A 13,104-nucleotide genomic window follows, 5' to 3' on the forward strand; every position below is an offset into this window, starting at 1 on the left:
CTATTCCGTTCATTGGTGGATGGATTCCCATCCACTGAGCCATCAGGGAAGTCTGGGCCTGAGTGTTTTGATTGTTGTTTTACTAGGTACATATTTTATCCACTTTACAGATGTATATGCTTTTGTAGTGTTCAGACAGTAATTTAACTTACTTTCTTGATTTTGGTTGGGATTATTTATATTACATCATAAAGTAGTCTAACACTTGAGATGGTAATGGTTTCTCTTTATGTATAAAATTTTGATAGTTAGGAAATCAGACCTAAGGAGAAAATTTCCTGGATTTTTTTTTTTTTTTTTTTTTAATCCTGTTGATGGAAAACTTAGGTACAAAACAGTTGTCAGCTCCCTGGTATTTATGACAATGTTATTACTTTTGTTAGTAAGAAACTTCAAATTAAACAGTGCTAGCAGTGTTATCACAAACATGCAGTTTATCAGTGGCAGAATATGTAGGTGGATAATGCATTTATTTATTTATTTTTCATTAAAAAAAAAAACCCTATTTTTCATTGAAGGATAATTGCTTTACAGAATTTTGCTGTTTTCTGTCAAATCCCAACATGAATCAGCCATAGATACACATATATCTCCTCCCTTTTGAACCTCCCTCCCATCTCCCTCCTCATCCCACCCATCTAGGTTGATACAGAGCCCCTGTTTTGAGTTTCCCAAGCCATACAGCAAATTCCCATTGACTATCTATTTTACATATGATCATGGAGGTTTCTATGTTACTCCTTCCATACATGTCATCCTGTCTTCCGCTCTCCCCATGTCTATAAGTCTATTCTCTATGTGTTTCCCCATTGCTGCCCTGTAAGTAAATTCTTCATTACCAATTTTCTAGATTCCGTATATATGCATTAGAATACAATATTTATCTTTCTGACTCACTTCACTCTGTATAGTAGGTTCTAGATTCATCCACCTAATCAGAATGGATTCAAATGCATTCCTTTTAATGGCTGAGTAATATTCCATTGTGTATTCATTCCACAACTTGTTCATCCATTCATATGTCGATGGACATCTAGGTTGCTTCCATGTTTTAGCCATTGTAAATAGTGCTGCAATAAACAGTGGGATACATGTGTCTCCTTCAATTTTGGTTTCCCCAGGGTATATGCCTAAGAGTGGGATTGCTGAGTCCCATGGTGGTTTTAGTCCTAGTTTTTAAAGGAATCTCCATACCATCTTCCATTGTGGCTGGATCAATTTAGATTCCCACCAACAGTGCAAGAGCGTTCCCTTTTAGCCACACCGTCTCCAGCATTTGTTTGTAGACTTTTTGTTGATGGCTGTTCTGACCAGTGTGAGGTGATATCTCATTGTAATTTTGATTTACATTTCTCTAATAATGAGTGATGTTGAGCATCTTTTCATGTGTGTGTTAGCCATCTGTATGTCTTCTTTGGAGAAATGTCTGTTTAGGTCTTTTTCCCACTTTTTGATTGGGTAGTTTGTTTTTCTGGTATTGAGTTGTATGACCTGCTTGTATATTTTGAAAATTAATCCTTTGTCAGTTGTTCCATTTGTTATTTTCTCTCATTCTGAGGCTTGTCTTTTCACCTTGCTTATAATTTCCTTTGCTGTGCAAGAGCTTTTAAGTTTAATCATGTCCCATTTGTTTACTTTTGTTTCTATTTCCATTACTCTAGGAGGTGGGTCATAGAGGATCTTGGTTTGATTTATGTCATCGAGGGTTCTCCCTATGTTTCCTCTTAAGAGTTTTATAGTTTCTGGTCTTACATTTAGGTCTTTAATCCATTTTGAGTTTATCCTTGTGTATGGTGTTAGAAAGTGTTCTAATTCCATTTTTTTACATGTAGCTGTCCAGTTTTCCAAGTACCACTTATTGAAGAGGCTGTCTTTGCCCCATAGTATATTCTTGCCTCCTTTGTCAAAAATAAGTTACCCATAGGTGCATGGGTTTATTCTGGGCTTTCTATGTTGTTCCATTGGTCTATATTTCTGTTTTCATGCCAGTACCATACTGTCCTGGTGCCTGTAGCTTTGTAGTATAATCTGAAGTCAGGAAGGTTAATTGCTCCAGCTTCATTCTTCTTTGTCAAGACTGCTTTGGCTATTCGGGGTCTTTTGTGTTTCCATGTGAATTGTGAATTTTTTTGTTCTGGTTCTGTGGAAAATGCCATTGATAACTTGATAGGGATCACATTAAATCCGTAGATTGCATTTCGTAGTATACTCATTTTCACAATATTGATTCTTCCTACCTAGGAACATGGAATATCTTTCCATCTGTTTATGTCATCTTTGATTTCTTTCATTAGTGTCTTATAATTTTCTTTGTACAGTTCTTTTGTCTCCTTAGGTAAGTTTATTCCTAGATATTTAATTCTTTTTGTTGTAATGGTGAATGGAATTGATTCCTTAATTGCTTTTTCTGATTTTTCATTGTTAGTATATAGAAATGCAAGTAATTTCTGTATATTGATTTTGTATCCTGCAACTTTGCTAAATTCACTGGTTAGCTCTAGTAATTTTCTGGTACTATCTTTAGGGTTTTCTATGTAAAGTGTCATGTCATCTGCAGACAGTGAGAGCTTTACTACTTCTTTTCCGATCGGGATTCCTTTTATTTGTTTTTCTTCTCTGAGTGCTGCAGCTGCTGCTGCTGCTAAGTCGCTTCAGTCGTGTCTGACTCTGTGCGACCCCATAGATGGCAGTGCATCAGGCTCCCCTGTCCCTGGGATTCTCCAGGCAAGAACTGGAGTGGGTTGCCATTTCCTTCTCCAGTGCATGAAAACTGAAAGTGAAGTCGCTCAGTCGTGCCCGACTCTTAGCGACCCCATGGACTGCGGCCTACCAGGTTCCTCCGTCCATGGGATTTTCCAGGCAAGAGTACTGGAATGGGTTGCCATTGCCTTCTCCGTTGCTGTAGCTAGAACCTCCAAAACTATGTTGAATAATAGTGGTGAAAATAGACACCCTTGTCTTGTCCCTAATCTTAGGGGGAATGCTTTCAGTTTTTCACCATTGAGAATAATGTTTGCTGTAGGCTTATCATATATGGCCTTTACTATGTTGAGGTAGGTTCCATCTATGCCCATTTTTTGAAGAATTTTAATCATAAATAGGTGCTGAATTTTGTCAAAAGCTTTTTCTGCATCTATTGGGATGATCATATAGTTTTAATCTTTCAATTTGTTAATGTGGGGTATCACATTGATTGATTTGTGTATATTGAAGAATCTTTGCATCCCTGGAATAAACCAAACTTGATCATGGTGTATGAGCTTTTTGATGTGTTGCTGAATTCTGTTTGCTAACATTTTGGTGAGGATATTTGCATCTATGTTCATCAGTGATATTGGCCTCTAGTTTTCTTTTGTGTGTGTTGTCTTTGTCTGATTTTGGTATCAGGGTGATGGTGGCCTCATAGAATGAGTTTGGAAGTGTTCCTTCCTCTGCAATTTTTTGAAAGATTTTTAGAAGGATAGGCATTAGCTCTTCTCTAAATGTTTGATAAAATTCTCCTGTGAAGCCATCTGGTCCTGGGCTTTTGTTCTCTGGGAGATTTTTGATCACAGCTTCAATTTCAGTGCTTGAATTGGGTTGTTCACAATTTCTTAGAAGATTGAACTTTTCTAAGAATCTGTCCATTTCTTCCAGGTTATCTATTTTATTGCCATATAGGTGTTCATAATAGTCTCTTATAATCCTTTGTATTTCTGCATTGTCTGTTGTAACCTCTCATTTTTCATTTCTAATTTTGTTGATTTGATTCTTTTTTCTTGATGAGTCTGGCTAAAGGTTTGTCAATTTTGTTTATCTTGTCAAAGAACCAGCTTTTAGTTTTATTAATCTTTACTATTGTTTCTTTCATTTCTTTTTCATTTATTTCTGTTCAAATTCTGATTTATTTCCTTCTACTAATTTGGGGGTTTCTTCTTTTTCCAGTTGTTTAGGTGTAAAGTTAGGTTGTCTTTTCACTGTTTTTCTTGTTTCTTGAGGTAGGATAGTGTTGCTATAAACTTCCTGTTAGAACTGCTTTTGCTGCATCCCATACATTTGAGTTGTGTTTTCATTGTCACTTGTTTCTAGAAATTTTTTGATTTCTCTTTTGATTTCTTCAGTAACCTGTTAGTTATTTAGAAATATATTGTTTAATCTCCATGTGTTTATGTCAAACCTGTTTTTTTACAGTTTTTCTTGTAATTGATATCTAGTCTCTCATAGTGTTGTGGTCTGAGAAGATGCTTGATAGGATTTCAGTTTTCTTAAATTTACTGAGGTTTGATTTGTGACCCAAGATGTGGTCTGTCCTGGGTAATGTTCCATGTGCACTTGAGAAGAAGATGTATTCTTCTGCATTTGGATGGAATGTCCTGAAGATGTCAGTGAGATCCATCTCATCTAATGTATCATTTAAGACTTGTGTTTCCTTATTAATTTCTGTTTTAACGGTCTGTCCATTGGTGTGACTGGGGTGTTAAAGTGTCCTATTATTGTGTTACTGTCAATTTCTCCTTTCGTGTCTGTTTCTCTTATGTATTGAGTTGTTCCTATGTTGGGTGGGTGCATAGTTACTTATGCCTTCCTCTTGGATTGATCCCTTAATCATTATGTAGTGTCCTTCCTTATCTCTTGTAATCTTCTTTATTTTAAAGTCTATTTTGTCTGATATGAGGATTGCTACTCCAGCTTTCTTTTGCTTCCTATTTGCATGAAATACATTTTTCCATCCTCTCAGTTTCAGTCTATGTGTCTTGAGGTCTGAAGTGGGTTTCTTGTAGACAGCATATATATCTGTCTTCTTTTGTATCCATTCAGCCAGTCTGTGTCTTTTGGTTGGAGAATTTAATACATTTACATTTAAAGTAATTTATTGATATGTATGTTCCTGTTGTCATTTTCTTTAATTGGGGTTGATATTGTACATCTCTTTTCTTCTGTTGTGTTTCCTGACTATATAAGTCCATTTAACATTTGTTGTAAAGCTGGTTTGGTTGTACTGAATTCTCTTAACTTCTGCTTTCTGAAAAGCTTTTCGTCAATTTTGAATGAGATCCTTGCCGGGTACATTAATCTTAGTTGTAGATTTTTCCCTTTCAGTACTTTAAATATATCCTGCCATTCCCTTCTGGCCTGCAGAGTTTCTGCTGAAAGATAAGCTATTAAATGTATGAGGTTTCCCTTGTATGTTACTTGTTGCATCTCCCTTGCTGCTTTTAATATTCTTTCTTTGTGTTTAGTTTTTGTTACTGTCCTGGTGTTTCCCCTTGGGTTTATCCTGTATGGGACTTTTTGTGCCTCTTGGACTTGACTATTTCCTTTTCCATGTTCGGGAAATTTTCAACTATAATCTCTTTGAAGATTTTCTCATACCCTTTCTTTTTCTCTTCTTCTTCTGTGACCCCTATAATTGGAATGTTGGCACATTTGATATGGTCCCAGAAGTCTCTGAGACTGTCCTCAGCTCTTTTCATTCTTTTTACTTCGTTCTGCTCTTCAGAAGATATTTCTGCCATTTTATCTTTCAGCTCACTGATTTTTTCTTCTGCTTCAGATATTCTGCTATTGATTCCTTCTAGAGTATTTTAATATATGTAATTGTGTTTGTCTCTGTATGTTTATTGTTTAATTCTTCTAGGTCTTTGTTTATTGATTCTTGCATTTTCTCTGTTTTCAAGGTTTTTGATCATCTTTATTATCATTATTCTGTTTTCTTCTTCAGGTAGTTTCCCTGTTTCCTCTTCATTTATTTGGACTTCTGTATTTCTAGTTTGTTCCTTTATTTGTGCATTATTTCTCTGCCTTTTCATTATTTTTTTTTTTAAGTTATTGTGTTTGAGGTCTCCTTTTCTCAGGCTTCAAGGAAAGTTGAATTCTTTTCTTGAAAAAGGTTGAATTCTTTCTTCCTTTTGGTTTCTGCCCTCTTAAGGTTGGTCCAGTGGTTTGTGTGAGCTTCCTGTAGGGTGAGATTTGTGCTGAGTTTTTGTTTTTCCTCTGATGGGAAATGCTGAGTGAGGTGGTACGCCTGTCTGCTGATGATTTGGTTTGTGTTTTTGTTTTGTTTGTTGTTTAGATGAGGTGTCCTATACAGGATGCTACTGGTGGTTGGGTAATGGTGGGTCTTGTATTCAGGTGGTTTCTTTTGTGTTAGTTCTCACTATTTGGTACTCCCTAGGGTTAGTTCTCTGGTAGTCTAGGGTCTTGTAAGAGTCAGTGCTCCCACTCCAAAGGCTCAGGGCTTAATCTCTTTGGAGTCATGAACTGTGCCATGACTCAGGAGATAAACAGCTCCAGAAATGGGGTGTTGTTACTCGATAAAATCTTTCAACAAATATTTGTTCAGTACTTGGTGTGTGTCAGGCTCTGTTCCAAGCCCCTTTTCCTGTTTGGCCTTGGCTGCCCTCTAGTTGGCAACCGCCTGTTCCCTGCCCCTAGCATCTCCCAGTACATTGATTTTGTTTGATTCTTACCTCCTGGTATCTCCACTGCCGGCACTAGTGGAATAACTAGTTTTCAGCTGAGTATCTCATGTGACACTTTGGAATTGTAACTGTGGTCAGCAGTGGAACAACTGCTAGGTTATAAGCCTTCTTGGGATATGTATTCTTTCTGAGATGGATTTGTATTACTTCAATAATATATTCAATAAGAGTATTTTAATTTAGTTTGTTTAGTTGTTAATGTTCATTTAGTTTTTTCCCCCTTCATATGTATATACATTATGTACTTCATATAAAAGTTTTCTTTTAATGACAGACTTAAGACTACTTGTATATTTGCTTTGAAGAGAAATACCAGTGATAGATAACCTGAGTGTATCAAACTGTGAATGTGAACTGGGACTGTCAATGTATCTTGTAGTTATTGGCTTGTTTTTTAAAATGTGTATATTAATTAGTGTTCTTCATACTTTTTCTAGATGGTATTGAGACTCTGGATTCTGGATGGCTGACATGTCAGACCGAAATCAGATTACGTTTGCATTATTCCGAAAAACCTCCTGTCTCAATAACCAAGAAAAAATTTAAAAAATCTAGATTTAGGTAGGACCATGTGTATTTGTTACTTATTTATTTTCACCATTGCTGTAGATTTCTGATCCATCTGGTTATAGGCTTTAAGTGTATCAACTGAGGAAGTAGCATTCTTATATTCTAACAAACAGCAGGGTCTTGTAAAAGTGAATTTGCTTCCTTGCATGAAGATTACTACAGTTAAATGTACTTACATTAGTCTTAATCTCCAAATGTGAAATCAGAAAAAATTTTTTTTTACCTTACGTAAGTGATTTCTAGGCTGACATGTCTTTGTAGTTCCTACCATTTGAAATTTCTTAGTGTAGCACTTTGTTTTAAAATTGATGTGATGAAATGATTTTGTGTTAAATGAGGGGAGAATGGCACAAACAGAAAAATGGTCACTGGAAATACACTTTAGTGTCCTAAATTTTCCTGTGTCTTAAAAACAAAAAACCTTTTCATTAAGGAAAGGTCACAGTTACCATAGCAGTTCCAGATTAGTGCAATTTTAATCTTAATTTAAGAAATAGATGTCAAGCTTTGTATAAATAACTAAATAGTAACTTAAACTTTTGTAATGTCACCATGTATATCTTTGAATGGACTGATTTCTTAGCAAAGCAGGGCAGCCTTATCACTTGAATTTTTTTAACTTTGAGACTGAGAATTCTAAGTATGCTGTGTAATGCAGCTTTTTCTAACAAAATGTCAGGACTGGGTTGAAAGGGCCATTTTCAGTAACTAAAGTAGTTAACAATAATAGTTAATATGTATTTTCATGATAAAATTAATAATGATGGTGCAGTTTGTAAATCCATAAACGCTTTACAGTAACTGCTGAAAATACTATATTACTTATCCTAGTCATAAAATACGTATGGGAAAGGGTGGGTGACACTTCTCAACACTTTCCATTGGCCCGTTCTGAGAGTGAGTAAAGTGTGCTGGGTGTACCTTGTCTCTGATCATTAGCTTTTTTAGGCCTCTGCTTTGCTTCTGAGAAACCTAGGTAATTGGACCACGTAGCTGATCTGCTTGGTCAGTTTGATTGCAAAGATTCTCTAACCAGATAGTCATAAATAAGTAGATATTGTATTTAGATGTTAAAAGAAGCAAATAAGTTGTGTTATAGCTATAAAGTGTCTTCATTTTATGATTTTGAAATGATGATGGTAGGACTTCTCATTTCCACTGTAAGGGACGTGGTTCCATCCTTGGTTGGTGAACTAAGATCCTGCATACTGCGATGCAGCCAAAAAAATTAATAGATAATTAATTGTGTTCTGTTTGGATTGTTTATGCATACTGGGTCCTATGTTTTTCTTGTTTATATAGAAGTTGAGTGTTTGTATATATTACTGTGTTGCTTAGGCTTAAATTGGTATATTTTTATAATCATACTTATTTGGCCACTACAAATTAACTGATTCCTACTGAAATAACTGTGCATAGCTAGCAATTGATGTTTGTTTTGACCATCTCTTTCCCCCAAATTCATAGTATTGATAGGTTAAGCCTTCATTTACTAGAAAATAATTTTATCTGCAAATTTATCATGACTATTTTAAAAGCTTAGCAATAGTGTTTGCATTTTAAATAACACACTTAACATGATTTTTTATCTCCTTAACACCACATTTGATTTATTTCTTTTTAAAGACACATTTATTCAGTGTCATGATCAGAATGTTACATGGGTGCAGAAAAAAGCATGGATGCAAAAAAAAGTCTACTTTAAAACTGTCCTGGAATGCTTTACACAGAACAAACTTGAATAACCTGTTACACAATTAGTCACAAATACAGTCCTCAAGTTTTTTTACCCATACAGATGAGTATTGTCTAGAACATCTTTCTTCATAGCTGCTGGGCCCTGCCACCACTGTGCTTGGCTGAGTTCACAAAATCTGTTACAACCTGTGGCTTCCCTGTCACTTCTCTGGCTCTCCTCTCCTGCTAAGCTTTGTTTCCTGGCAGTAATTAAAACCTTCTGCCACTGCCATAGCTACTGCTACTGCTGGAACCACCAGAGTCACCTTGCTTTTGTGGTTTAGCAAGGTATTGGCCTTCACTACCATACGAGCCAGAACTTCTCCCTCCAAAGTTTCATCCTTTCATGAGTCCAGAATTTGAAGATTGATGTTGTAATTGCCAAAATCATTGTAGCGTCTGCCACCTCCAAAATTGTTTCCATTATTATCAAATCCATAGCCATCCCCACTGCTACCATATCCACCACCACCAATGGCTATTACCAAAGCCAGCTTGGCCACCGAAGTTTCCTCCACAGCCAGAGTTGTCATCCTCACCACAACAACTTCCTTGATTACCACCAAAGTTTCCAGAAGTACTTCTGCCTCTTTGGTTGGATGAAGCACTAGCTATCTCTTACTTAGATAGGACTTTACTTACTTTCCTTACAGTTGTCGCCATTCACGGTATGGTATTTCTGAATGGCAGTCTTATCTACAGAGTCATGGTTATCAGAGGTTACAAAAGCAAAGCCTCTCTTTTTGCCACTGCCTCAGTGATTCATGATTTCAGTTACTTCAGTTTTCCCATACTGTTCAAATTAATCTCTTAGGTGATGTTATTCAGTGTCTTCTTTAATGCTACCAACAAAAACCTTTTTCACATTTAAGTGGGCGGTTTGAGAATCTTCTCTTGATATAACCCTCTTTGGTTCCACAACTCTTCCATCCACCTTGTGTGGTCTTGCGTTCATGGTGAGATCTGCCGCCTCCACTGTGTCAAACCCATGCCTCTAGAGTGCTTGATATTTGGACCCCTCATGGCCACAGTGTGAGCATTCACCAATGCTCAGAATGGCTTCTCAGACTCTCCTTGGTTGTTGCAAAGCTCACTCCTAATGAAGAGCTTCTGCAGCTGTTCAGACTCTTTGGGAGACTCTGACTTGGACTTGCCTTCAATACTGCTTACTTAGCGATTTCCACAAGCCAAAAGTAGTAATCTAACAAGCAAATCTCACCACCACATTTTACACACAAGTTTCTCTTTCACTTGATTCCACCAGAACTTGGAAAGCAGTGTTACTTTATGATAGACTATAACATTTATATATTCATTCCAATTCCAATGAAAGGCAATGCCAAAGAATGTTCAGACTACCACACAGTTGTACTCATCTCACGTGCTAGCAAGGTAATGCTCAAAATTCTCCAAGCTAGGCTTCAACAGTATGTGAACCATGAACTTTCAGATGTTCAAGCTGGATTTAGAAAAGGCAGGGGAATCAGAGATCAAATTGCCAACATCCGCCAGATCATTGAAAAAGCAAGAGTTCCAGAAAAACCTCTATTTCTGCTTTATTGACTGTGCCAAAGCCTTTGACTGTGTGGATCACAACAAACTGGAAAATTCTGAAAGAGATGGGAACACCAGACCACCTTACCTGCCTCCTGTATGCAGGTCCTATATGCATACGTGTATCTGTATGCAAGTCAAGAAGCAACAGTTACAGGTAGACATAGAACAACAGACTGGTTCCAAATTGGGAAAGGAGTACGTCAAGGCTGTATATTGTCACCCTGCTTATTTAACCTATATGCAGAGTACATCATGTGAAATGCTGGGCTGGATGAAGCACAAGCTGGAATCAAGATGCCGGGAGAAATATCAATAACCTCAGATATACAGACGACACCACCCTTCTGGCAGAAAGTGAAGAAGAACTAAAGAGCCTTTTATGAAAGTGAAAGAAGAGTGAAAAAGCTCAATTAAAACTCAACATTCAGAAAATGAAGATCGTGGCATCTGGCCCCATCACATCATGGCAAGTAGATGGAGAAACAATGGAAACAGTGAGAGACTTTATTTTTTTGCCCTCCAAAATCATTGCAGATGGTGACTGCAGCCATTAAAAGACACTCCATGGAAGGAAAGCTATGACTAACCTAGACAGTGTATGAAAAGGCATAGACATTACTTTGTCAACAAAGGTCTGTCTAGTCAAAGCTATGGTTTTTCCAGTAATCATGTATGGATGTGAGAGTTGGACCGTAAAGAAGGGTGAGCACCAAAGAATTGGTGCTTTTGAACTGTGGTGTTGGGAAAGACTCTTGAGAGTCCCTTGGACTTCAAAGAGATCCAACCAGTCAATCCTAAAGGAAATCATCAGTCCAGAATATTTGTTGGAAGGACTGATGCTGAAGCTGAATCTCCAGTACTTTGGCCACCTGATACAAAGAACTGACTCCTTGGAAAAGACCCTGATGCTGGGAAAGATTGAAGTGGGAGGAGAAGTGCACAACAGAGGATGAGATGGTTGGATGGCATCACCGACTCAATGGACATGAGTTTGAGCAAGCTCCGGGAGTTGGTGATGGACAAGGAAGCCTGGCGTGCTGTAGTCCATGGGGTTGCAAAGAGTCAGACACAACTGAGTGAACTGAACTGATAACATTTATATAGCTATTTGAAGAAAACCTTTAATATAAATGAACTAAAATCTTTCATTGATCCCTTTAAACTTGTTTTTTTTTTTTTTTTTTTTGGGAGGGGGGAGAGGTAGGTAGTTGCACATTACTATTTGTAGACTAGCTTTTTTTTTTTGGCCTGGGCATGCAGCATCCTAGTTCCTTACAAGGGATCAAACCCCTGTTGCCTGTGTTGGGATCTTGGAGTCTTAACCACTGGACCACCAGGAAGTCCTGAGAATAGTCATATTTAATCTTCCATGCTTTCCTTGCCGATTCATTACAGTCCATTTGTGGTCACTTTTTGTATGTCCTGGTAAAGAATGTTTGTTCTTTCAGGCTCACCAGCAAAATCAATTGTTCAGAGATATTCCTAAGAGTGTGGAGAGAAGAAAGGATCTTTTTTGTTTGGATTATTAAAGTGGTGCTACTTTTGATTTTACAGTATCACTATGGCACATTATTATTAATTGAATAATCATGTCCCTTTTGGGATACCTTGGAATATGTGCCTGTAAGATAAGTCTGCACAGTTGTTGGAGGCAGCAGGTCATTCACAGAACAGGCCTCACTAATGCAGTTCTATTACTTGTATTATTAAGTGGATCTTATTTAAATCTAGAATGAAAAGCTTTCCTAGTTCAACTGTACTCTATACAATAACATTACTCCTACATCATTGGTATTAAAGTTATATGATCTATGTACATTCCGGTTGGTGCAAGAAATATTCTAGAATTGAGTTAACTTATTGGTATTACAAGTGTTCTCTGCAGCTGATTGCTTCTCACTGGGAGTAAATTAGTCTTTGTGACCCAGTGGCTTAGGTAACTTGTCTTTTATTTTCATTGCTGTGGGAGTTAATAAGACTCTTGGTTTCTCGTTTTGTTCTTTTGTTTCATTAAAAAGTACATATATGTAAATACATAGAAGCCATGAATACTTGCAAATGTATATACCATGCTTTTAATACCATTAATACCATAGTTTTCTTTAATAATCTGTTCACAAAATACCTGGTCTCAGTGTAGTGAGGAGAAGTATGGGAAATTTAAAAATTTACGACCTCCAACTCTTAACAGGCTTTTTTTAATGTTTATTTGGCTGCATCGGATTTTAGTTGCAACGTTCAAGATCTCATTGTGGCATGTGGTCTTTTCTAGTTGAGGCATGAGGGCTTTTCTCTAGTTGTGGTGCTCAGGTTCTAAGGCACATGGGATCAGTAGTTGTGGTGTGGGCTTAATTGCTCTGCAGCATGTGGGATCTTAGTTCTGCAACTAGGGATCCAACCTAAAACCCATGCATTGGAACGCGGATTCTTAACAACTGGACCACTGGGGAAGTCCCTGTCTAACAGTCTTTTAATGCACACTAACAGAATATGGTTCAAAATTGTACTTGTTATATATATATTTGTGAAACTTCTCATAAGAAATTGAGATAGCCAGTTATAAATGGATAATAGTAAATGCCTCTTTAGATTCATTTTAAAAAACTCAAAGAATTAATGAAAATAGCCTTAGGCATAATGAGCATTTATCTCATTTTAATACTTGGCAAAAATGTTTGGAGATAAAAACACCACTATTTTATAAAATACAACTAATGCCTTAACCTATAGTATGTATAGTTCTTTTGTTATTTGAAGGTTTAGCATATAAAGGGAACAA

At 36.9% G+C, this 13,104-nt stretch overlaps 1 protein-coding gene across 4 annotated transcripts in view; it reads left to right on the forward strand.

Moving 5' to 3' along the window:
* GPCPD1 (glycerophosphocholine phosphodiesterase 1) overlaps window positions 1-13,104 on the forward strand; it is a 68,797-nt gene that overhangs the window by 22,289 nt on the left and 33,404 nt on the right. For all 4 annotated transcript variants that reach the window (XM_040247902.1, XM_040247904.1, XM_040247905.1 and 1 more), the window contains one exon: window positions 6,899-7,022. In XM_040247902.1, coding sequence (XP_040103836.1) covers window positions 6,899-7,022 — 124 coding nt within the window. The remainder of the gene's footprint in view (window positions 1-6,898; window positions 7,023-13,104) is intronic.

The sequence above is a fragment of the Oryx dammah genome, unplaced genomic scaffold (genome assembly GCF_014754425.2).
Source record: "Oryx dammah isolate SB20612 unplaced genomic scaffold, SCBI_Odam_1.1 HiC_scaffold_10, whole genome shotgun sequence".
NCBI lineage: Eukaryota > Metazoa > Chordata > Mammalia > Artiodactyla > Bovidae > Oryx > Oryx dammah.